The following is a 25922-nucleotide window of genomic DNA, read 5'->3' as shown; positions in this document are numbered from 1 at the left end:
TCTCTTTTAGAGAACAGAGGTTATAGTCATAACCATTCATTTTTAACCTCAATTCTGCTTCACGTTTTGGATCATCTGTTACTATTGAATAAACCAACGTTGATCTGCACTTGCATTTGTTTACCTCCATTACTATCGTAACAGAATACTTTGCCTCTATCATGATTGCAAAAGTAACCTCTAAGCGCTTTGAGGTGATAAGTTCCCATGTAGAGGCTCTTACTCAATCTCGTTTTTTAATTTGTGACTGCTGGAAGGACCCATGTGAATGTATTCGACACACTTATCTCCAAACCCGATAAATATTCTTGGAGATAGACCTACTGTACGATGCATCCTGTGGCTCTTTTCTCCAAGAAACTTACTAGAGCTGAACTATATTATAATATGGGCAGCAGAAAACTACTGGCAGTAAAGCGTCTGACCAATAAGCTCATGTCGCTGCCCACACCGCAACACCCTTGCTTACATTTGGCTATTGACTGCATCTAAGACCTTCCTGAATCCCAAGAAAAGACCCCCAAATTTCAACCTTAAGAGTCTGGCTCTCCCTATAGGACCTACAGAATGAACCAGGCTGTGAGAAGCTCAATGCCAAGTATATTGGACCATATAAAATCATTAGTCAGGTCAATGAGGTAACATATAAGCTAGAGCTTCCTCGTCACTGCAGAATTGCACCATCCTTTCATGTGTCCCGTCTGAAACCTGTAATTGCTGGTACCTTGGCCACGGACAATTCACTCAACTCGTCTGAACCAATCCTCGTTGATGGTCAACCAGCATAACAGATCAAGAACATTTTGAATTGTAGAAGAAGGGAAGATAAGATGGAGTACTTAATCAAATGGGAGGGATATGGACCTGAAGAAATTACATGGATTCCTGCATGAGATGTTCTTGATCCTGCTCTCTGTCAGGAATATCACACAATATATCCAGAATGCCCCGTTCCCCACTCCAGAGAAACAACTTGGCTCCAGAAGTTAGCTCATTGGGGGGCAGGGGGGATTTCATCATTCATTCAGTGTCTATCAAGAAACTAAATTTCCCAGCCTGCCATTCAGCCTACAAACATGGAGTGCATGGACTACAACTCCCAACAAAACTCTTTTCTTCGTGCAGGATCTTCTGATTACTAACCGGCAACACCTGTGTTCAGTCAGACAGCACCTAATTAAAAGGGACTCTAAACCTCTGTTCAGTGAGAAGTATTTCAGCTCTAGCCTGAAAGCCCTAAACCAAGACCTTGTTTGCCTGTGACATTTTGACTTTGCTTGTTTTTGACTTGGATTTTTTATTTTTTTTGCCTTAGACATTCTGGTTCCGTCCCACCCGACTCTTGCATGTTTTTGATCTCCATTCCCCTTCACGTTTTGGATTATTTGTTACTATTAAATAAATTATTGCTTTTCCGCACTTGCATTTGTTTACCTCCATTGCTATAGTGAAATGTAGCAAAATTAATTTGGCAACATTATGGTTCTTGGAACCCCTCTTGGTATTAGATTGTTTCTTAACATTAGAATTACTTTGCTAAAATGACACATATATATATATATATATATATATATATATATATATCAAAGCTCCACCCTCTTTCTGACTAGTCAGCTATAACCAACTTTTATTTTGAAGTCAAATCACTACATCACTACACAGGTATAGTGTGGCCAGAGTGCACTGGAACAATGCACCATGCTTGTTTTCTCACCATGTAAAGAGAAATTATATTTTTGTAATGTTGTTAACACATTCACAGCTGCAGGAAGCTATTAATCAAATGCAAAATAGAAGATAATAATTGGCACCTTTATAACAGTGCTTAACAGCAACAATCTAATAAAATAAATCAACATTCAAATGCATTTACGAGCTGCAGCAAAATTACACACCAGCTGGAGTGAGGGCAGTGAAATAGTATTATACAACAAGAGAAATACAGGGTGACACAGAATAACAGGAATTTTTGAAATGCGTAATGGACGACATCACACACTGCACGGCAATCATAGGAAGCTGTGCGAGAATTGTTCAGTAACCATGTGATCTTAAGATTCGGTAACATTCCCTGGCCCCCAAGATCGCCAGATTTATCCGTTTGTGATTTTTTTCTTGTGGGGCTACCTCATGAGTAAAGTGTACTTGACTTGACCAAGAACCCTGGATGCGTTAAAACAGAGAATGCTTAAATGCATTAGTTCAGTTGAAAGAAAAAAAAAAAGTGTCATTTTAGCAAAGTAATTCTAATGTTAAGAAACAATCTAATACCAAGAGGGATTCCAAGAACCATAATGTTGCCAAATTAATTTTGCTACATTTCACTATAGCAATGGAGGTAAACAAATGCAAGTGCGGATCAGCAATAATTTATTTAATAGTAACAAATAATCCAAAACGTGAAGTCGCGGGTATTGCGGCAGGCAAATCCACAGACAACTGCTCCACGGGTTTCCAGTTAGACAGGCCCACGGCCACCCTCACGTGCGGTTGCAAGGCAACGCCGCCATGCTGGCAATCAGGGGGACGCACGACACCTGGACACATTTCTATATAGGCCCCAACACAAAGCAACAGACGTATGATCATTTAGGTAGCACCAGGTCTAGGAGCATTGCGCTGGTAAAGAGAAGAGAACAGAACAGATAAAAGTGAAAACGGGAAAAAAAGAGAAAAAAATAAATGAAAAGAAAAGTGAAAAGAGAAGAGAAAAGGGAAAACTAAAAAAAAAAAAAACGTGAAAAGAAAATAGAAAAGATAAAGGTCAAAAGAAAATAGAAAAGTGAAAAGAAAAGTGAAAAGGTAAAACTGAAAAGACAATAGAGAAGGATTAAGCCTGTCTCGACTTCTTGGTTGTATTTATGTTGGATGTTTGTCTTTTGTTTCGTTAGTGATTATGTGTTCAATTAATAAACCCACCTTATCTCCACTGGGAGTGAGTGGACGGAGCGCGTTTGAGCGCGAGTGCGAACGTGGTTCGGCGTCCTATCTCAAACGTTTCTTTATTTTATTTTTTGTTTTCTTACATTTCCAAAAAAGGGAAAGAACTTTTGACCATCTATCCGCCGTCATGGGATTAGAATTGTGTGCAGCATGAGTGTGGAGGACTGTAGTCTGGTCGTGGGGGAAATGGTCGGACATGAGCATGTCTGTGTCGCATACAGGATGAACGGTAGCGCGGTAGTGCTTTTCCTAAGCACCGTGGAAAAGGCTACAAAGCTGGTGGTAAACGGTATACACATAGCAGGGACTCACTACAGTGTACTTTTTATGTGTACATGCGCCAACTTTACCTGTAGAGAAACTGACTTTTTTAGACAAGCTGTGTAAGATTCTAGAAACCTTTAACTCTGATGATTTTAATTGGTAGGTGGAGCTTTTAACTGCACCACTGCGGACATGGACTGTAACCACAAAGAACCTCATATGCCCTCCCGTAGACGGCTTTTAGAAATACTAGAAAAACATCAGCTGTGCGACACATGAAGATTTTTCCATGAGTCTGACAAACAGTACACGTGGACTCATGCTAGTAATAACACCATCTCCCTCGCACAGTTAGACAGGTTTTATGGTTTGCACAAATGCACAAAAAGTGCGTAAACAAGAGAAAATTTAACTTTCTTTGGAATAATTTTAAAAAAGAGAAGTCTGATTGGAGGGATTTTGGGAAAATCCTAATTAAACAGTTGTGTCAACAGCACTCTCAATGTCTCAAAACTTTTAATCAGTCAATATGTAAGTTACCAAAAAAAACTACAGAACTCCAATCACCATCCTCTAATGCCCTTATTTAGACACGCCCAACCAACCAAATGGATGCACCTTTCAAATACTTTTTTAATTTAGGAAATAATAAATAAAAATAAAGTTTAATACAAGTTTAATTGCTCTGAAAATGGAGATATTTTATCAGACAACATCAATATTCATATGAGAGCTTCACATTTTTATGAAAAAGAAAGTATAAAGTATAAAGAAAACTATGAGATCGAACAGGTTTTCTTGAAAAAAACTGCCCCAGATTTCTCAAAACACTAGGACATCTAGTAGATCTAACGGAGGCAAACTTAAAAAATTTTGAAAAAGCGGTAGAAAAGATTTGTGTGAAATCAAGTAGGATTCTAGCACAGCACTTTAAAAAATAGAAAAGGCTTCTCTCACAAGAAGAGAAAGATACTGTATGCTGAGAAAGTACTGTGAGAGAAAGGAAGAACCAGATGAAGGAGACCCTTTCCCTGACCTCACACTCTCTCCAAACCTAGAAAAACACACGGGTCATTTTTAAAACTGCACAAACATCCAAATGTCTTGGGGACATTTTCCGATTTTCTCCCTAATTTAGTCGTGTCCAATTCCTCCCCGTCACACTAGGGGGCTCCCACATTAAGGCTACTACTGCCACTCAGTCAGAAGGGCTGAAGACTATCACATGTTTCCTCTGAACCACGTGACGCCAGCCGACCGCATCTTTCGAACTGCTCGCTCACGCACCGTTAGGGGCGGCTTACCGCACTCGGAGCTCACAAACACCCCTGATTGGCTGTAGAGCCGTGATTAATGTGGGAGCACTAAGTTCCTCTTATCCCTCCCCTCTGAGAGAGCTCGGCCAATTAGCTCTCTCTAGACCTCCGGCTGTGAGAGGTTACAGCATCACACGAGAATTGAAGCAGTAAACTCCGGATGATAGGGCAAGCACTTCAGGGCTTTACTTGGAGGCCTATGGAAGAGTTGATACACATTGGCGTTTTGTCCTCAGATTAAACGAGGAAGAACAGCCACGATGCAGATCACTGTACAAGCCACCATTAGCTAAAAGATCTGCAGATTTACAGTAAAGAATTTTACATGGTTTTTTTAGAGGTCAATGCTTTTACCTCTAAGTCTTAACCCTAAGTCAAGGATATCCTTTTTGTGCACAGAAAGAAACCATCTTTCATGCTTTTGCAAAAACACTGTTTATTGTTTTAAAAGCCCTATTTATTGGTTTTAACCATTTTTTTACACTACAGTCCTTTATCCTAGGTGTAAAATATACTCAGAAAACAAAAGAAAAAAGTCAGCTACTAAACTAAATTCTGGGCCAAGCAAAAATGAGTATATACTTAAGCCGAAAAACAAAATTGAACAAAAAGGAAATTATAGTGTCAAAGCAGCAACAATTGCATTAATAAAATCAAGGGTTTTAATCGATTATTTCTTTTACAAGAAAACAGAAAATCTAACTACCTCTGAGAGAATCTCATGTTTTAATAGAGCACTGTGCACTTTGATTGAAAATTAGCTCTATTTTACACATACCATGCTTTTTAAATTTATTTATTACAGTCATTTACTTATTTATTTATTCAGGTGATGTTCCTTATATTTTAGTAAAAATGCTCCCATGAATACCAAATAACTGTAAACAAAAGTCTTTTGTAAATTCTCTCTCTCTCTCTCTTTCTTACAACCAGTGGCTGACCCACTTTGGTGGACCTTTCTATTGTACAATTAATAATGTCTAGTTTTCCTTTTTCATCTGTTCCTGCATGGCCCAAGTTCTCACTTACCTTATACATTTTTATTTGTTCCATGGCTGCTGCATCACTGTTGCATTTCACATAATGTTGCATGGGTTTTGTTGTATTCTCTCTTAATAAAGTTTGTTCTTGACTGTTCTTATAGTGATAAATTGTTTTGTTTAAAGAAACTTGATGCAAATATTGTAACTTTATCTGCTTTGTGCGTATAAACACACCAGATGTCAATGGACATGTTGGGGAACAGAACAGAGGTGATAAAAATGTGATGGGCAGGTTTGGTCTTCAGGACAGGAATGTAGAAGGACAGATGGTGGTGGACTTTGCAAAGAGGATGGAAATGGCAGTAGTAAATACTTTCTTCCAGAAGAGGCAGAAACATAGGGTGACATAAGAGTGGAGGCAGAAGCACTCATGTCGATGTTGTAATCTGAAAGAGATTAGTGACTGCAAAGTATTGGTAGGGGAGAGTGTAGCCAGACAACACAGAATGGTGGTGAGGAAGGTGAAGAGGACAAAGGCAGAGCAGAGGACAAAGTGGTGGAAGCTAAGAAAGGAAGAATGTTATGTAGTCTTCAGGGAGGAGCTGAGACAGGCTATGGGTGGTCAGGACGTGCTTTCAGTTGACTTGACAACTACAGCCAATGTGATCAGGGAGACAGGTAGGAGAGTACTTGGTGTTTCATCAGGTAAGGGAAAAGTGGACAAGGAGACTTGGTGGTGGAATGAGGAAGTCCAGGAGTGTATACAGGGAAAGAGGACAGCTAAAAAGAAGTGACACTTAGAGGACTAAAGAGAGTAGACAGGAGTACAGGGAGATGCAGAGTAAGGTGAAGGTAGAGATGGCAAAGGCCAAACAAAGAGCATATGAGGACTTTTATGCCAGGCTGGACAGTAGGTCCAGAGGTGGATCTGTACAGGTTGGCGAGGGAGAGAGATAGAGATGAGAAGGATGTGCAGCAGGTTGGAGTGATTAAAGATAGAGATGGAAATGTACTGACAGATGCCAGGAGGGTAATGGGAAGAGAGTGGAAGGAGTACTTTAAGGAGTTGATGAATGAGGAAAATGAAAGAGAACAAAAAGTAGAAGAGGTGACTGTTGTGGAACAGGAAGTAGCAAATATTAGTAAAAGTGAGTGAAGAAGAGGATGAAGAGTGGAAAGGCTGTTGGCCCTGATGACATACCTGTGGAGGTATGGAAATGCTTAGGAGAGCATTAGAGCAGTAGAGTTTCTGACTGGTTGGTTTAACAATATCTTGGAGAGTGAGAGGATTCCAGAGGGATGGAGGAGAAGTGTATTGGTGCCGATATTTAAGAACTAGGGAGATGTGCAGAGCTGTGGCAATTATATATAGCTAGGTATAAAGCTAATGAGTCCAGCATTGTCCACCATCTCCAGAGCTACAGGAGCTTTATCTCACAGGAATTCAAGTGGCAATCCTGAAATGCATCTCCTCTATCCTTTCACCTAAGCTCACAATCGATTTCTGCAACTTGCCATATGACCACAAATGGTCCTTGACCCTTTGTGATTAAGTTCAAGGCTGTTAAATGGGTCCTCCATTTAATTCCCACCTTGGTGGCTGTGTGCATGCTGTTCTCCCTGTGCTTTGGTTGTTTTCCTCCAGGTTCTTTAGTTTCTTACTACAGTCCAGAACATGTAGATTAGATTAATTGGCATTTCCTGATTGCCTGTAGTGTGTGAGTGTTGACTGAAAGTGCCACTACAGTTGTAAAAATGGGAATAAATCCCTGGTCCCTAGTTGGACTACAGAGGTTTCTAGACAGAAGTCTATGTTATAAAGACTGAATTGCAATTGCAACTGTGTCCTGCATAATTTGGTAAATTTTTAATACTTGGAAAATATGGATGGGATAGCACAACATTTGGCTGAATCTATTAAGTATCAATAACGTTCACCTTATTAAAGGCATGGCTCAGTGTCATGTCACACAACTGCCAAAAGGGAAATTTCCATGGGCAATTGGCGCCAAGTGTGGAGGAAAAGAGCTCACCCCACGCTTTGTGTTTTCCTTACTTGCAGCTGATTTCAATAGGCCTGGCACTGCCACTCTAGCCAATGCTGTGCAGTTCATGCAATACCTTTCACTATTGCAGGACCCATCCAAAAATCCCTTTTTCAATACCAGAAAACTTGTCTACTTTAGCTTTTATTATGATGTGCATTAATCATGCAATTGACAACCATGCAATAGCCACAAGATATATTTCTGTCAGAATTTCATTACCATCATTTAAATTTTCATTATCTTTCTTTTTTTGCCAAAATCTTACATTGATGACAGGAGAGTCTGACTATTCTGTAAGGTCTTCACACACAGTGCTACCACCATATCCTGTCCTGTCCTGCACAATTTCTTTATTCTTGCAGAGGCTGCAATAACCATTTTGTGATAAAAAAAAAAAAACAGTTGCAGATAAGGGGACCTAAAGACAGCATGTTGCCTCAAAGGTCTAGTTTTGTGTTTTGGGCAGAAGGAGGCAACAATCTATTAACTTTCTAGCAGCACATTGGGTATCATTACAGCACTTACATTTAGGCCAGTCAAACCTTCTTTCTCATTAGTACTAACATCCAAGAAAAACCATAGTGCTATGAACAAAATGTGTTTTTTTCCCCTGAGAGAGCTTTTGCAAAATAAAGGGATCGCTTCAACAGTTGGTAAAATGTTTTTCTTGTGTGTTTCTAGTTCTATAATACTAAATTGTAATTTTATAATAGGCATTATCAGGCTGTCTGCATTCAGCACTTCAGACTGCCTTTTAGCCATCATCAGACAGTGTTTGCAACTACCAAGATTTTTAGTTTGCTTGGATATGTTTGGATCAGATTTGACTTAACATTATTATTTACATCAGGAAGCTGCCAGCATAGAGCACTGCGTTTAAAAAAATTATTTGTTGGATTTACATAAAAAAAGTAGTGTCAAGTGGTCTCCAAGTAGGTTGAGTAGTTTCTATAATTAACAATTTAGTTTTATGAACAACAGAAATGCAGGTTAAGTTGACAAAACTTTTTAAAGTAAATCCAAACAATTTAGATTTGGCACTATTACGCATTAATTATGTGTACATTTTACTTGATAATTTTAATACATTTATAAACTTTCAATTTGTAAGGTGAACACATGTTTTATAGATTTTATTTACTTTAAGGTTTCCACTTGTAAAGTTAATAGTTAAATAATCACAAGTATATTCCGGCAATAGACAACCAGGTCCTTGGAAAACTATTAGACTACAACATAATCATTTTAATAGTAAACATTCTTTACAGGTTCTTTTAAAGTGCAACTGCCTTAAAGAAATTATAAAAATCTTACTTAAATCGAATGTCTGTTGAAATTAAACAGGATGCCTCCAAATGCTGCACAACTCCCTTTCTGATATTTCAGATCTTTTATGCCAACAGTTAAAGTAACATTAACACTGGCCGCTATTTTTGTAAACGACCACAAACAGCTTAAAAGCCACAGTTTGTTTAAAAAAAATAATAATTCTAGTCAACTGCAAACATTCTTCCCAAAGTCATACAATGCCTTCAAATATTGTAATAAATAATTTTAATAAAAAAAATACAAAAGGAAATTTTGTTCAAGTCAGGGAGCACATCATAAAATGCTGCGACATTCAATTTTTTTTATATTTTAAAATGTTTAGAAGCTTTGGTAAAGGAAACATTAAAACTGGCCTCCATTTTTTTTTTTACAGTTCCGAAAAACAATAAAACAACAGTCTGCTTAAGACAGACAGCATGCTCCAAAAAGTTAAACATTAAAACTGGCCCCTAATTTTTAAAAACTCAAACAATTTAACCGTCACAGACCTCGGAAAAAAATGAAAGAGAAATTAAGATGTGTTGATTCAATCAACAAGTTTATTTTTGACCACCTGTATTTTGTGTGAAAGTTTCTGTGCATCAAGTCCTAGTAACACTTTTTAAAAGAACTCAAAAGTGTACTTCAGGTCTGGTGGATAGCTGAGATTCCAGCTGTACATGACTCCCAAAAAAAGAGCACAAGCCTTGGAGACATCGCCAAGATTTTGAAGGACTTTCACTCCCTCAACAAAGAGTCCAACATCCGGTAGTAGGTCACAGACATCTGCATCTTCAGGTCTGATGATGTAAATTCCAATGACTGTATTGGTCATATTTCTTTCTGCATTCTCAGAGTCTGCGTCCTATAAAACACAAAAACAGCAACACTGTTCAGTCATTTTAACTGCATCTTGTATTAAAAATGCATGTTGCAAATTTAACATGGCTTAGCAGTGCATCCAGAAAAAGCTAATAATTTAGATTATTCTGTATCAATTGTCCATTCCTTAATGTTTCACATCAATGAGTTGCCAGAAGAAGAAGGAAGAGCGAAGGGCGGAGCACACTAGATTTTAAAGTTTCTATAAAGCAATGACAAAGCACCACTGATGTTCCTGCAGCCGCACCAAAGTTACCTATGAACTATTCGGTTTAAGTTTTTCATTAATAGATTACTCAATTTGGTTGATTTTGTTCTTGACCAAGTTAAATATACTTCGCGTATTTATATTTCTTGACTATATTATGTGAATTTGGCCAATATATGAGCACTTTATTGTATTGTCTAATGATTTAGGGGAAAACTTTTGTACTTTAAATATGCACAAAAGACTGTCTGAGAATACTTACTGCATACTCCTTCATGAGGTTTTCATATAGACTTTATTTAGATAAACAGAAAGTGCTCTGACAATGCATGCTCTCTGAGTATCATTCTGTCAGAGCTTTTGCAACTTCTTCATATTCTTCACACCTCGGGTACACATTGTACTTCACTTTTTCTGCAGCCAAGGATTTCAGAATTTCTGAGTTTAGTTTAAGCTTTGAGTCCATGTTAAGTGAAGTACCAGCATTCAAGAACTCTTTATTCCCTTTTTGTAGTTCTAGCTCTACCTCATAGGGAAATGTAGGGATTGGAAAGGTAATTGGCCAGGTTTCACGCCTTAGCTTTGCAGCTAAATACATGGCCTCAGAAGCTGCGGCAGAAGAATCATTTGATGGTGTTGGAGAAACTGATATGCTAGGTGTCTGAGATGAAGTTGATGAAAGAATATAGTGTCTGCTGAAGAAACAGAACAGATATCATGTGCACTTGCTACCACTTCAACTGTTTCTTTGTCTTGAAGATTCACAGTTGAGGTAAAAATCAGGAAATCATCAAAGTCAGCATAAAGATACTGCAGCCTGAAATGTCCTGAGACACCACGTTGTTTCTTAATCTCAGATTCAAGTTCTTTAACAGATTTGGGTATTCCAGAGGGCAGTGTCAATTTCATTGAGTCACCTTTTTTTTTTTTTTTTTTTGCTTGATCAGTCATTTTCTTTTTTTTTGATCCAACACTCTTTAAAAAAAATTGTTAAGCAGCATGTATGTACCTTTTCAAGGTACTGTAACCATACGAACAGATCCAACTTTGTACAGTAATCAGAGAGAGGATAACAATTTGCCAATTCACCCAGCTCAATAAACAAAACATCACTTGGATGTTGTTCCAATTCAAATACAAAAGCATTCGGGTATTTTTGATTAAAGGTGTAAGCAATGTCTTCATGAAGAACATCGACAGGAACATTTGAAATGTGAGTAACCTCTACAGGTGATTCTTCACACTGGGAGAACTGCATGAATTGTCCAACCATGAACTGATGTTTTCTAGCCAAAGTCTTGGTGATATTTTTGAAGCAGTTTGCAGACATACAAGAAGCTCAACAATGTCTTTTGAGAGAAGATTTAGCTCTGAAGCAGGTTCATCCTGAAGTATAAGTTTTCCAACAATTAATGATATTAGCCGCAGGAGACCCCAATTTGCATTTGGAGGAAGTGCGTTTCCCCCAATAGATTTTTTTTCTCACAAAAGTGAGTGGAAGCACATGAGGGCGATTGGTCTTATCTCCCTATTTGAATAGGAATTACTAAATCAGCTTAAGTTGGTCAAAGGTGAAATATTCCTTCTTTATACATATTTCAAAGCACCCTGCCAACTCAACAGGTATTATACCCTCTAAGAGATTATGGGCCACATCTGGGGAAAAACCTACAGTGACTGTAAAGTATAAAAGGTTCACAGATAAAAGACAAGCATTATTTTATACCAAAACATGCTTCTCCTTTTTCACATGCATCTGCAACATGTAAGTCATGCTGCTCTTCAGATCTAAGAGGAAGATCTGTAAGATCCATCATGTATGATTTGTTGCCCTGTATGACCCTTAACTACTTTATTAAGTAAGTCTTTCTGATTAAGCAGCTGTTGTAATGATTTTATGATAGGTATATATTGAAAGGATCTGTTTTTTAGACTGAAGAATAATTTCAACAGGATCAATTATCTCAAAATTATTCAATTCAATTCAATTCAATTTTATTTGTATAGCGCTTTTAGCAATTTTCATTGCCGCAAAGCAGCTTTACATAGTCAAAAGATTTATTTAAGTTTGTATGAAATGTGAATTTGTATGAATCAAAATGGTCAGTTTGTCCCTGGTGAGCAAGCCGAGGGCGACAGTGGCAAGGAAAAACTCCCTGAGATGGTAATAGGAAGAAACCTTGAGAGGAACCAGACTCAACAGGGAACCCATCCTCATTTGGGTGAAACAGAAAGCAGTAAATGATCTGCATTTATACAGTGTGTAGGGTGGGAGGCAGTTCAGCTATAATAGCTGATGTTAGTTGATGTTAATATGGAGTCCAGGTAGTTATTGAAGACCCAGGTAGACTTGTAAGAAGTTCCAGTCATAAACTATCGAACTGTCAAGTCCCCAGAGAAACAGTTGCCAACACCAGTCAAGGCCAGAACCATTTTCTAGGTAGAGAGAATCATTCCCAGACACCAGACGCATCCCAGAGAGACACACGGGGCATCCATGTGACGAGATCTTCAGCCAGAAGCGGGGCACCAGGATGGGTCAGACAGGTCCGGAGGGCAGAGGGAGTCTGGATCACTGGCAGCTCAGGAACGACATGTGTAGCTCGACAGAGAGAGAGAGAAAGAGTGAAAGGGGGGGACAGGAGGAGAGAGGAAAAAGAAAGGGGGGGAAAGAGAAGAAGAGGAGAGATGGCAGTTAGGTATGGTCACAGTCACACAATGTATAATGTAAATGTATATTAACTGTAGAGTGCAAGCAGAGACTCCGGCAGGACTAACTATGACAGCATAACTAAAAGGGAGAGCCAGAAGGAAACACAGACATGAGGGCTTCCTGACATGTAAAGCAAACAATCACCTCACCGTCAGCAAACCTGAGTGATCAATGAGAGTGAGGAAGACAGCATCCAAACATACCAGTTCACCATAATACTCTACGTCCATGAGTCCCCCAGATCTGCTCCTTTACCTATGGCAAATCTATTTATAAAAATGCTTGGCTAAATAAATAGGTTTTTAGCCTGGACTTAAACACTGAGACTGTGTCTGAGTCCCGAACACTATTTGGAAGACTATTCCATAACTTTGGGGCTTTATAAGAAAAAGCTCTGCCCCCAGCTGTATTTTTCATAATACGCGGTACTGACAAGCAGCCTGCATCCTTTGATCGAAGTAGGCGTGGCGGATCGTAAGACACTAGCAGTTCGCTCAGGTACTGCGGCGCGAGACCATTTAATGCTTTATATGTCAAGAGTAGTATTTTAAAATCAATGCGAAATTTCACAGGGAGCCAATGGAGTGAAGATAAGATAGGGGTGATGTGCTCATATCTTCTGGTTCTGGTGAGGACTCTCGCTGCTGCATTCTGGACTAGCTGAAGCTTATTTATGCATCTAGCTGAACAACCAGACAGTAAGGCATTACAATAGTCCAACCTAGAGGTGATAAAAGCATGAACTAGTTTTTCTGCGTCGTTTAGCGACAATAAATTTCTTATTCTGGCAATATTTCTGAGGTGAAAGAATGCTATCCTGGTAATATTATCTACATGTGCTTCAAATGAAAGGCTGGAATCAATAATCACACCAAGGTCTTTCACTGTTGCATTTGATGGAACAGAAAGGCCATCTAAAGTTACGGTGTGATCTAAAATTTTACTCCTAGCTGTATGCGGTCCTATGACTAGAACTTCTGTCTTATCCGGATTTAGCAGAAGGAAGTTAATTAGCATCCAATTTCTTATGTCCTGCACACATTGCTCAATTTTAGTAAGCTGTTTTTTCTCATCAGGTTTTGCTGAGACATATAACTGTGTATCGTCAGCATAACAATGAAAACTAATACCATGCTTACGGATTATGTTGCCCAGAGGAAGCATGTATAGGGAAAAAAGCAGTGGACCTAAAACTGAACCCTGCGGAACGCCAAACTCCACTAGAGAACATGCAGAATAATCACCATTTAAGTCTACATACTGATAACGATGGGTCAGATAGGATCTGAGCCAGGAGAGGGCTGTACCCTTAATTCCCACTACATTTTCTAATCTGTGAAGAAGAATAGCGTGATCAACAGTGTCAAAAGCTGCACTAAGGTCAAGTAATACAAGCATAGTTACACAACCCTGATCAGAGGCCAATAGAATGTCATTTACTACTTTAACAAGCGCTGTCTCTGTACTGTGATGAGGCCTAAATCCTGACTGATACAGTTCATGTATGCCATTTCTATGTATATATGAGCATAGCTGCTCCGCTACTATCTTTTCCAGGATCTTAGGGATAAAGGGGAGGTTTGATATTGGTCTGTAACTGGACAGCTGACAGGGGTCGAGGTCAGGTTTCTTAATTATTGGTTTGATAACTGCTAATTTAAAAGATTTTGGAACATATCCAATGCTGAGTGAAGAATTAATTATTCTCAACAGGGGTTCTATTATTGCTGGTACTATCTGTTTAAGAAAATGTGTCGGTACAGGATCTAATATACAGGTTGATGAATTTGAAGAAGAGATGAGTGAAATTAGTTCATTCTCTTCAAGGGGAGTAAAGTATTCTAGGTTCTGGTCTGACATGGCTAGATTAACATCTGCATCAATTACATTGTTCGGTTTCAAAACCTCAATTTTATGCCTAATATTTACAATTTTATTATTAAAAAAGTTCATGAAGTCCTCACTATTGCATGATGTTGTGGAGATTTCTGCAGTGGTCTTATTTCTGGTTAATTTGGCTACAGCATTAAATAAGAATCTAGGATTATTTTTGTTATTTTCTATAAGAGTGGAGAGATATGTTGATCTAGCTACACTAAGAGCTTTTCTATAGTTCAGGATGCTCTCCTTCCATGCTATTTGAAATACTAGTAATTTAGTTTGACGCCATTTACGTTCTAATTTCCGAGCGGTCTGTTTTAAAGTGCGCGTGTGATCGTTATACCAGGGAGCAAGTTTTTTATCTCTATTAATTTTTCTTTTGACTGGAGCTACATTATCTAGGGTATAGCGAAATGTCGACTCTAAATATTCAGTCGCCTGATTGAGTTCTGTGGGGTCAGACGGTGATCTAGTCGAAGTTGGGAACTCTGGGAGATTACTGATAAAACTCTGTTTGGTAGTTGATGTGAATGTACGTTTCATACGGTAGCGCGGCGCTGTGTGCACATTATTATTGTGACACACTTGAATTGAGACAAGACAGGGATCTGAGATAACTTCAGATAGTGGTATTGTGAATAAATTTTTTATACTTAATCCAAATAATATTATTAAATCTAAAGTGTGACCTGCTTTATGAGTGGGTCCTACTACACACTGATTTACTCCTACCGAGTCCAGTAAATTAGACCATCTTTTGTGGTAGCTTTCAGCAGAGGATTGGACGATGACCGCGAACTGATGAGCTCTTTTATATGGAACTCCAAAGTGTTCAAAATTAAATAAATAAATAGGACATGATGAAATAAATAACTCATTGAATAAATAAGACATGTAATATGAGAATGATATTGTGAAATAATGGAACATATTTTGAAAAAAATAACCTTATTATTGTGAAATATATTGCACTCTGCAAGTTATTTTTCCCAATAACAGAGATTATTGCAGAGGCATTTTATTTAATTCATGCTGTTTTTATTTCAAAATGTAATTTTCTTCAAAGTCAGTTTTTATTTCAAAATCCCGTTTTTTACGATGGCCTATTAATTTAATAATTTTTCAAATTTTATGTGTGTTGGTATGAAAATTTGGAGATCCCAGAGCCCTGGGGTCCATTCTTCGTACGTCGCTAACTCAGTTAGCTGGATTTGATTGTTGTGGATTTGCCCTGATCTTGGATTGTTTCGTTCTTCGATGTGCTTCTCGCATTTGCTGTCACAGCAACATATCCGTAAGCTTGAACCTGCTCGGTAGCAGGTTTATTTCGTGTAAACAGGATTTAGGCCGCACTCCTGGCGGATTATGATTGGTTGAAATGGCAAGGTCACATCTGATTGGTTAAAGAGCACGACTGAGGCGGACTGACTCACGTGGGAAAAGAAAAGGATCTTGCATATATACCAATAAATATAATCGCTATCAAATATGAATTTATGTTATTATATAATATGTTTATTAATATCAAATATGATATTACTATTATAATGAAGCCTACGCATGAGACAGCCATCAAGACCATTAATACAAATTCTTGTATGTTGATTTTGTAACATTTATTTCTCAGGGGTTTGTCATGAATATGCAAATAAATCATTATATATAATAAAAAATAATATTTTTTATAATGATAAATTGACCAAAACTAATTTTAATTATAACAAACAATATAAAAGTATACAGGTTGTATTTGAAAAAATATATATTTTTTTATTTTTTCATATACAACATTTTTTTCATATTACTTATTTTATTTTATTGTCTCATGTAATTTGTAAAGCATTAACCTATGAATTTATGTTCTAATATAATATTTGATAGCGATTATGTAGGGGATCAATCCATGGCTTGGCATTTCAGCGCATAACACGTGTTACAAAAAAAATTGAGCAGCTCTTTTTCAATTTCATCAACCAATCAAAGGGCTTGTGATCAGTGTTTCAATTGTCAATGCCACAAACGCGCAATAATCCTAGACAACTCAATCCAGATATACTAATCATCAACAGGTGTGCTCGAAGAACCAACTTAGCCGGATCGTAATTAGCACGATGATCTCATCTTAGATGTGTTAGTTCATCTCGGATGTGTCGAGCGACGTACGAAGAACAGCCCCCAGGTGTTTTGTTTTTTGGCCAGACAGTGAAATAGTAGTGGTTCTAAATATCTAGCATCAAAGCAACCATCAGTTATGTCTACCATCAATGTCTTGGATACATAGTGCATGTATTGGAGGCACAGTGGGACTACTGTATACCTGATGACAGTGTTCTGATCTAGGAAGGTGCCAGCTGTTTGTTGAGGCAATCATGAGTCTTAAGTGTGACTGATTCATTCCACTTACAATTCATGCACTTGTGGGTAAACTGATTTTGTTGACCGCAGGAAAAGCAAAACCTCTCGTCTTTTCACTCCCAATGCATGCTCTTAACTTGATCCTCCCTAGCTGCATGGTTACTGGCTGCTCAATTTCCACCACTAACTGTGTTATGCACAGTTGACAGGTGCAAATCAAAGAAGTCAAGGGAAGATCACAGGTTCAGTTAGTACATTAAAATTTAAAGCCTATTTATTATAATGCATAAGCCACAGTTAACTCTTTGCCTGATTGTCTCTTCATGTTTAAGCTTACAGAAATCATTCTTGATTCTGGATCTGATTAAAGCCTGCTCCTTGCCAGTAACTCTGCAAATCTGTCTGCCTTTAGCTTTTTTTAAGCCAACTTAACTGTTATTTTTTATTTGGCTGTGGAAGTAGATACATGTCACGTTCTCTTAGGTGTTGGACTGTGGGCTGAGGTGTGGCAAGGCATAGACGCAGAAGGGGGATGAGGTGTAACAACGAAAGTCTTTAATGATAACCAAACATGAACAAAGGAAGTTGGCTATACCTTGGAGCATACTATAAACAGAACCCATAATCAACTAATACACAGACATATACTGACAGTTATACAATACGAGTACATACAAGGGATACGGACCAGACAAGACAAACTAAACAGCCTAGCAGACTAAACACAAAGGACAATACATGTAAGGGGCCAAAACACACAAGACAGACTTAGCTAGGCCTACTAGCTGTTATGCACATTAGCTTCTAAGCTAGCTAGTAGCTAAACAGACCAATTGCTAAACAGGCTAGTAGCCAGAGACCCAAGGGATGAACCAACTAGGTACACAGCAGACTAAGAACTCTAAGGGTTAGTGGCTAAACAGGTTGGTACCTAAACAGACTAAGATCTAAACAGACGAGGAGACTAGACAGACTAAGATCTAAGCAGGTTAGTAGTGCACTGGTTAGTATTTATACAGACTAAGAACTAAACATGCAAAGGGGGTTACTCACACATGAGGGTAAACACACAAGGCTAATTCTCCTAGGGGCTAATCCTGCTAGGAGACACAGAGACAAACACAGACAAATATAAACTCAAAGGTCCAGAAACCAAAAGGCCAACTATAATTAAACAAACTAAAACCCACTTAACAGAACTGAAATTAATGCTCGACCCAGTTTCCCAGAATAACCAGCTATTTATAACGAGAGTAATGAGCTACCTCGTTCAGGTGAAGGGGTAGCTCAGTGGTTAAGGCATTGGACTACGGTTCGGAAGATCCCAGGTTCAAACCCCACAACCACCAAGTTGCCACTGTTGGGCCCTTGAGCAAGGCCCTTAACCCTCAACTGCTCAGATGTATAATGAGATAAAAAAATTAAAAAAAATGTAAATCGCTCTGGATAAGAGCGTCTGCCAAATACCTAAATGTAAATGTAGGTGAGCACCCGCATCACCTGACCGAGGAGGTGCCTTCTGGGAAACTGAGTCTACCAACAAAAACTACAAAATAAACAGTGCCCTCTAGTGGACAACCCTTACAATACAATACAGTGAATGTTTATTTGTAAAAATTATATATATATATATATATAGAGAGAGAGAGAGAGAGAGAATACATTTTTCTTTCTATACAGTATGTGCCAAAGTATTTATTTTCTTTTTAAAATTTATTTAATTAATAATTTTTATATATATATATATATATAAATTTTTTATTATTATTATTATTTTAAATGCAGGGCTATTACAAAAACGATTAAATTGTTTAGCCAGTTCTTTAGTCAAGTGACCTTTTGACAATGTTTAGATGTGGGTTCAGGCAGTGAGGTCTGGCCATGGTGGTCTTCTGACCCTGTGCCATATTCTTGATAATGGCAGAGACATTTTCTGGGCTGAGCAGGAGAGCAAAAAGTTATGTAATTCTTCTGTCACTCTCATAGGCTCAACAAGCCTCCAATGTGCTGTTTCATGAATGAAAGAAGAAGAAATTAGGGGGAGGAGTTGTTAATGCTTCATTGAGGGCTGAGTGGTGAGATGGACCAGGGTCCCTCCTGTGCCTCCATGCACATTAAATAATTAAATCTTCAAATTTACTAGTCACATCGCTGAGTAGCTGACAACCTTACACTGTAATCCAGTGACAGGTAAGTGAGATCAGCTGCATGATTGGGGAAAATTGTATAATTAATCAAATACATATTATCTGCCTTTATTATTATAATACAAGGCATGCACTTGAAATAAAAAGTCAAAAATTTAAGTTACAGGGTTTATTTTCTTGTTTCTTTTTATCGTATTAGGAGCATTATTGTTGTAAATGTTAGCTGGTAAATAAGTATTTTAAAGTTTGACGAAAAAAGGGGAGAAGAAGAGACCAGGACCTTTAAGTATGCTGGTAAATGTGTATCACATGTGTAGGACATTTATATAAACATTTTTATTAATAGTTTTTGGGCATTCTTTCCCATTTCTTGGAATTAGATTTTTTTCCTGTAAAGCATTGAATAAGTATGAATTTCATTGTGCTATCCAAAGGTTTAACCTAACTACAAAGGCTTTAACTCCATGGTCATCAAAAATGATTATTGAATAAGTTCTTTTTTTATGATCATTTATGGAGGACATTTAGTTTTTTGATTTATTTTTTTATATTAAAATAGATTTAGCATATTTTGGTTGGAGACTGAAGTTTTACTGTGTATGACCCATTCTGTTTGTTGCATGTACAAAGATTATACAAAATTCTTGCAAAACATTTATATTACATGAATTTGGGAGTGCTTTATTACATTCAATAAATATTTAGTCTCCAATGTTATAACTCTGGAACAGATATTGACTACTATTATGTTATCCTGCAGTCACTTCCAAAAATAGAGCTAATCTGTTTATGAATAAATCAAACATAGTCGGCAAAGCACACATCTTGTGTCATGTGTTTCTCTGGACTGGCAAATTTTCGCTGCTTGGTAATCATACCATTTTGTCAGTCCCATGAGCCTGTGAAAACCAAGGTAAACTGTGATCAAGTTCCTTGGCACTGAGGTTTCTCCCCAAACATAAAGACCTCCAGCCCTCAGGCCTATTCTGCTCAGTGCTCAATGCCAATGCTTCATTCCCACAAGTTCCTTGTTAAGAACTAGGAGTCTTTACCCCCCACCCCCTCCCTTTTCAGTGCTCAGCTGCAGAGGATGGAGGGTGATTTGGTTTTGGCTGTCTGCCTCTCTGCTCCAGAGAAAGGGGGGGGGGCGGGTAGAGGACAGAGACAGAGCACATTCTTAAAGCTTCTGGCACTGCAGGATGCCATCATCGTTTGTTGTTTGAAACCTTAAGTATGTCAAGGGAACAGTTATCTCTATGACCCCTGAGGAAGGAGATGGAGGTCTGGAATGTGCTTTGCTCAGACCCCTCTGCATTGGAGCTTTAGTGTGTTGGCCTTCAAGTAGCCTTTTATTATTCAATCCATTTGGTAATTTGTTAGAATCAGTTTCTAGAGGGATTTTTTTCCCAGCTAGCACTCTGTAGGGCCGGAGTGGCATGGAAAGTTTGTAGCTGTTAATGTAAGCTGACAGGAGTGAACACAGTCACTGAGTTTTCTGTTTGTGGGACAAAGAGAGAGAGAGAGAGAGAGTTCTTTCATCATGCTTCTGCTGGGCCAGGACCATATTCATAATCGCGGTAGTCTATCAATATGGCTGGTGTGCATTCACCCAACACAATTGAATGGAATGGAATAGAATATCTGGGCGGCACAGTGGTGTAGTGGTTAGCACTGTCGCCTTGCACCTCCAGGGTCTGAGTTAGATTCCCAGCCAGGCTTGATTCCCGTCTCTGTGGCATTGGAGTTTGTATGTTCTCCATGTGCTTGGTGGGTTTCCGCCCACAGTCCAAAGACCTGCAGATTAAGCTAATTTACCATAGTGTGTGTGTGTGTGTGTGTGTGTGTGTGTGTGTGTGTGTGTGTGTGTGTGTGTGTGTGTTCGTGTGTGTGTGCCCTGCAAAGGTTTGGCACCCTGTTCAGGGTGTACCACACCTCGTGCCCTAAGTCTCTTGGAATAGAGTGTGTGAGTAATGTAATATCTAATGTCCTTAGACTAATATAGTAAAAACGGTTGAGGACAAAACCTTCATAATGCATTGAAATTAAATCTGTTTTGTCCAATTACCTTGCCCTTTTTAAACACCGAGACAGCATTGACTGAAACAGTATTTGATCTGCAAAAGATCCCATATATATCTCTTTGTCAAAATGCTAAATGATAATGATCATAAAACAAGAATTAAATAATAAAGAAAAACATTTTATAATAACATAATAGATGAGGGCATGTATTTAAATGCATCCAAACATTGACAATATATTGCAAATTTAAAAGAAGCAATAGAATCTGATAATTACATATTTTGCATTAATCATAATTTACATTAACAAAACTAGTTAATTACTGTTCACTTTCACACATAGTTAATCTATTACTACATTTTTTATTAGGTACACTTCACTATAGGTTAAAAGTGTGCTTAAATAGCATACATAATGTATTAAGTAATATCCCTGGAAATTATAAGTCATGCCTTAAACACACCCCCAAGCCTATTGGGTCCTTAAAAAAGGCCTTTAAAAATCCATTGTGCTGTAAAGTTTATGTGACAAAGAAATAAACTTTTTTCCCCAAGGTTTCTTAAGCTGATTTTAGGTGTTACATTTGGTTCTTTTTGAAATTGTTTAGTTCTTCATTTAATTGTTACTAGAATCCTGATCCTTGTTCTGTGAGGGCTGCAGAGCAGGTTCTAAAGGTCAAAAGATACCAGTATCTTCCCAGTAATTTGCTTTGTGCATCCAAGTAGATATAAACTCAAAGAGTGTAAATAAATGTGCATGCTAATATAACATTCAAGATTTCTACAAATGAGGACAGAATTAAATTTAATCCCTTTATTCGGAAGACAAAGGTGGACATTGTGTAACTCTTTTGCATTTTTTTTCTTTTTCTTGAAATGTTTGTGTGTTGTCATAGGAGAAAAGATTATCAGTGGCAAAATGGATCCAGCCAAAGGTTTGAATCGACCAGTGGACATTGTGGCAAACAGTGCTGAAAAGATGAAGGACAGAGGCCAGTGGAGCAACAAAATGGAATTTGTGCTCTCTGTAGCTGGAGAAATTATTGGACTAGGCAATGTGTGGCGTTTCCCTTACCTCTGCTATAAAAATGGAGGAGGTAAGCCACAAAAGTCCAAAGAGTAGATTTAGAAATTTATGATAGTTGTGCACATTTATTAAACATACTAGATGGACATTTCTGTGCTTTCTTATAATTTCATTTCTGAGTTGAACAATACAATGTAAGTGACCACATACTGTAGTATTTAAATATGGAAAGTAGCAATACTGCTCATAAGCCTCTCCCACATCAACTCCATCAGGAAGACTGGACTTTAATCTATGACTGTTCATGTTTTTACATGAATACATTCTTGTATGATCTACTTTACCCCCTTTTAAACCCAAAAAGTATTTCCAGTAGTATGACCATTCACACTTTTTTTGTTTGTTTTTTTGCACCAAGCAAGGGATGGTTCGACTTTACATTTCAATGTTCCTTCTTGAACAGTCATCTGTGATTAAAAAAAAATGTAATATTGTTGCTTGTAAAACAAGATATTACAAGCTTACAGATGCTGCCTAACTTCCATTCGCTGAACCAATTCTTTGTGGTATTTAATATAATTTAGTTTGAGAAGGGTTTTAACTAAATTTCAACCGTACTAATTACTAGCTTAGCATTCAAACTACCTAAGTTTAATTGCATTTAGGATGCATATAGCATCCCTTATTATCAAAAAATTGCAGAACATGACTTTTGGATTGTCATTTAGGGTCTATATCTAAATCTATATATTTTTTAAGCTGCTTTATGCATTTATTTATTTTTTTTACAAATAATATGTAATGAAGTGAAATGGATTGTTTCAAAAGATACAATTAGGATATCTTTTAAAAATAGTAAGATATTTTTTAGGAAATAGTAAGATATAATAATTTTCTTCTGTTTTGTAATAGCTCTTTCTACAACTAAGCATCCAAATCTGGCAATTATAATAAATAAGTAATGAGACATAATTAGAGGTTAAACTTTTACTTTTTACTTTTTATATACATCTAATAAGCTTGTCTAACTTGACTGAGAATCTATAACTTGTTTTTATTTTCACCAGGTGGCTGTAAAATTAACCTCATGATCTGTTGAGTTCTTGGAAACACAGTTTTCTTACTTAGTCACAGATGTTGTTTGATAGTCAGTAGCATGTGTCCATGGAAGACAGACATCTGGGAAAATATTAGTTCCATATATCTAAATAAAACAATTACAAAACAATTACAAACAAGTGTTCCCCCTCTGTAATAATTTCTATGTAGCATTACTTGCCTCTGATCCTTTCTTTGACTTTGTTTTCTTTTTCGTCTGTCTATGTACCAAACAGGTGCCTTTTTCATTCCTTACCTAATCTTTCTTGCCACTTGTGGAATCCCTGTCTTTTTTCTCGAGACAGCACTGGGTCAGTATACCAGTGAGGGAGGAATCACTTGCTGGAGAAAAATAAGCCCATTGTGTGAAGGTTAGAGCAGCACCTACTCATCTCATTTTTTTTAGTGTTGTTATTGTTGTTCTTCTTCTTTTTTGTAAGTGGGGGGGGGGAATAGAGATTTATTTAATTATAATGACTAATTGCATTAAACTTAAGAAATTTCAGGAAGAAATCAATGAAAAAAAATGACAACATTCTCCTGACCTCTGCCATATCTCACATACTGTATAAATCAGCCCCAAAATCAACAACTGATTTTGATAATATAACAATACTTATTATGTACTATAGTTCTAATTATATATTGTCTGTTTATATATATACAATAATATATATATATATATATATTAGGCTACCTATTTATTTTATTTAGTATTAAAATCTTTTTATTACTACTCTATTAATAATTAAAGTAACAAAACACATTATTCTTTGGAAGCAGCTGTAAATGTTTTCTTCAGGACTACAAATTATTCTTCAGAGGCAGTTGTAAAATTTTTCTTGTAAAAAAAAAAAATCAGGACACACCTGTTTTTTTTTTTGTTTGTTTGTTTTTTTGTATTTCCATACTTTTTTATGCATGTCATCTGCATATACACACATTTTCTTGCATGTCACCTTGTGAGACTGTGTATTTTACTTTAAGTTACATAGTTTAATTGGATTATATTATTCCTTGTTATAAATAAAACATAAATAAATAAATTATGATTATTAATAATAATGATAATAATTTATATATTATTAATTTATTATTAAAAAATTTTAAGCAAGCATCTAAATTAATTCATTTCAACAGAGGTCCTTGTTAAAAATATTTTTAGAATGAATTTACTTTTATTACTGGATTTTTTTTTATGTCTGTGGCAAGTTGCCAAGATTATCATGAAAGTTGAATGAACAATGAATTATTTGAATCCTTAGGCATAACAAATAGGCACATGTTAGCTAAGTTTATTATTATTATTATTATTATTATTATTATTATTATAACCACAATTGCAAGGACAGGCAGCAAGCATAGCATAAATATTAGTCTGCCTACCACTGACTCTCTGACACACATATGTTGCTTTGCATTCTTTTTCTGTAGTTGTTTTTTCTGGGCATTATATGAAAAGAAAAGAAACATTACTTAAATATTTATGCATCAACTTTCATTGATGTGCATTTAACACATGTTTTCACTAAGGTGAGCAGTGTTATGAAAATATTTTGATGCAAATCATTTTTTATATCACATATAAAGAACACTGTTTTCTAACTTTATACATACATTACCCTTTTGAGAACTTACTAAATTTTGGTTATACAAAATACAGTACTTTATACCTAATACCACTGTGTTTGTTTGTCTGTTTGTTTGTTACAGGCATTGGTTATGCCACCCAAGTCATAGTAGCCTTGTTAAATATCTATTATATAATCGTTTTGGCCTGGGGAATCTTTTATCTGTTCTTCTCTTTCTCTTGGGACCTGCCATGGGCCTCCTGCAACAACACCTGGAACACAGGTGTGCTGATTTTGATTTATTTATCACATATCCCATTTATGTGCCACTTAATGCAGCAGTGCAAAAAGTTCAAATTAACTTTTAAGATTGTGTCTTTCATGAATTGTGCTAATAGCAAATTATATTATTTAGATACTTGCATGGAATTTCAGCGAAGAAATTATTCTATCGTTCAAAGTCATCTGAACAATGCAACTTCTCCAGTCATTGAATTTTGGGAGTGAGTACAATAGTGTTTTAGCAGATTTTTTTAACCCCACCCACACCTTTCTTATAATTAGCTCTTTGTGTTTGAGGCTAAACCGGGTACTGTGTTTATTGCTTAAAATATTTCAAAGAAAAGCTTTAATCATGTGTTTAAATGATAATGGTTGTTTTGCCATGTTTAATTAGGGCTATTTATTTCATTTTCTGGCTGTGTGAATTGCATGTGATAGGTTCCCAGGAGGATCTTAAGGCTACATGGTGTACAGAGAATCCTCTGTAAAAGGCAGTGAAATTAGATGTAATCACATAATAGAATAATTCTCATAATTTGGCTTCTCCCAAAAATGTCTTTGATGCTGTCTCTGCCCCATTTGCACTTTGTAATTTCTCTGTTGTGTATGTTTAGGAGAAGAGTTCTGCGTATCTCCTCAGGCATTGATGAAATTGGAGAGCTGCACTGGGACTTAGCTCTCTGTCTGCTTTTTGCCTGGATACTTTGTTACTTCTGCATTTGGAAGGGTGTCAAGTCCACTGGGAAGGTGAGCTGAGGATCATGGGGTTTAAGAATCTGTGCAAAAAGAGGAAACATTACATATACTATTGGTAAGGAAAAAAATCCATGCTAGTTCATGAACCAAGATAAGCATTTATGCTTCTTTGTACCTGT

General features: G+C 37.0%; 1 protein-coding gene across 3 annotated transcripts in view; it reads left to right on the top strand.

Annotated features, from left to right (window-relative positions):
• The window catches only part of slc6a13 (solute carrier family 6 member 13), a 48675-nt gene that overhangs the window by 15266 nt on the left and 7487 nt on the right, over positions 1-25922 (top strand). For 2 of the 3 annotated variants that reach the window (XM_053491194.1, XM_053491193.1), the window contains exons 2-6: positions 18888-19091; positions 21966-22166; positions 23431-23565; positions 24908-25268; positions 25662-25794. In XM_053491194.1, coding sequence (XP_053347169.1) covers positions 21989-22166; positions 23431-23565; positions 24908-25268; positions 25662-25794 — 807 coding nt within the window. In that variant the 5' untranslated portion in view covers positions 18888-19091; positions 21966-21988. The remainder of the gene's footprint in view (positions 1-18887; positions 19092-21965; positions 22167-23430; positions 23566-24907; positions 25269-25661; positions 25795-25922) is intronic. The other variant, XM_053491195.1, reaches the window with a different exon arrangement.

The sequence above is a fragment of the Clarias gariepinus genome, chromosome 2, assembly GCF_024256425.1.
Source record: "Clarias gariepinus isolate MV-2021 ecotype Netherlands chromosome 2, CGAR_prim_01v2, whole genome shotgun sequence".
Classification (NCBI taxonomy): domain Eukaryota; kingdom Metazoa; phylum Chordata; class Actinopteri; order Siluriformes; family Clariidae; genus Clarias; species Clarias gariepinus.
The sequence above is the reverse complement of the archived record's forward strand: the minus strand, read 5'-3'. Positions and strand labels throughout refer to the sequence as shown.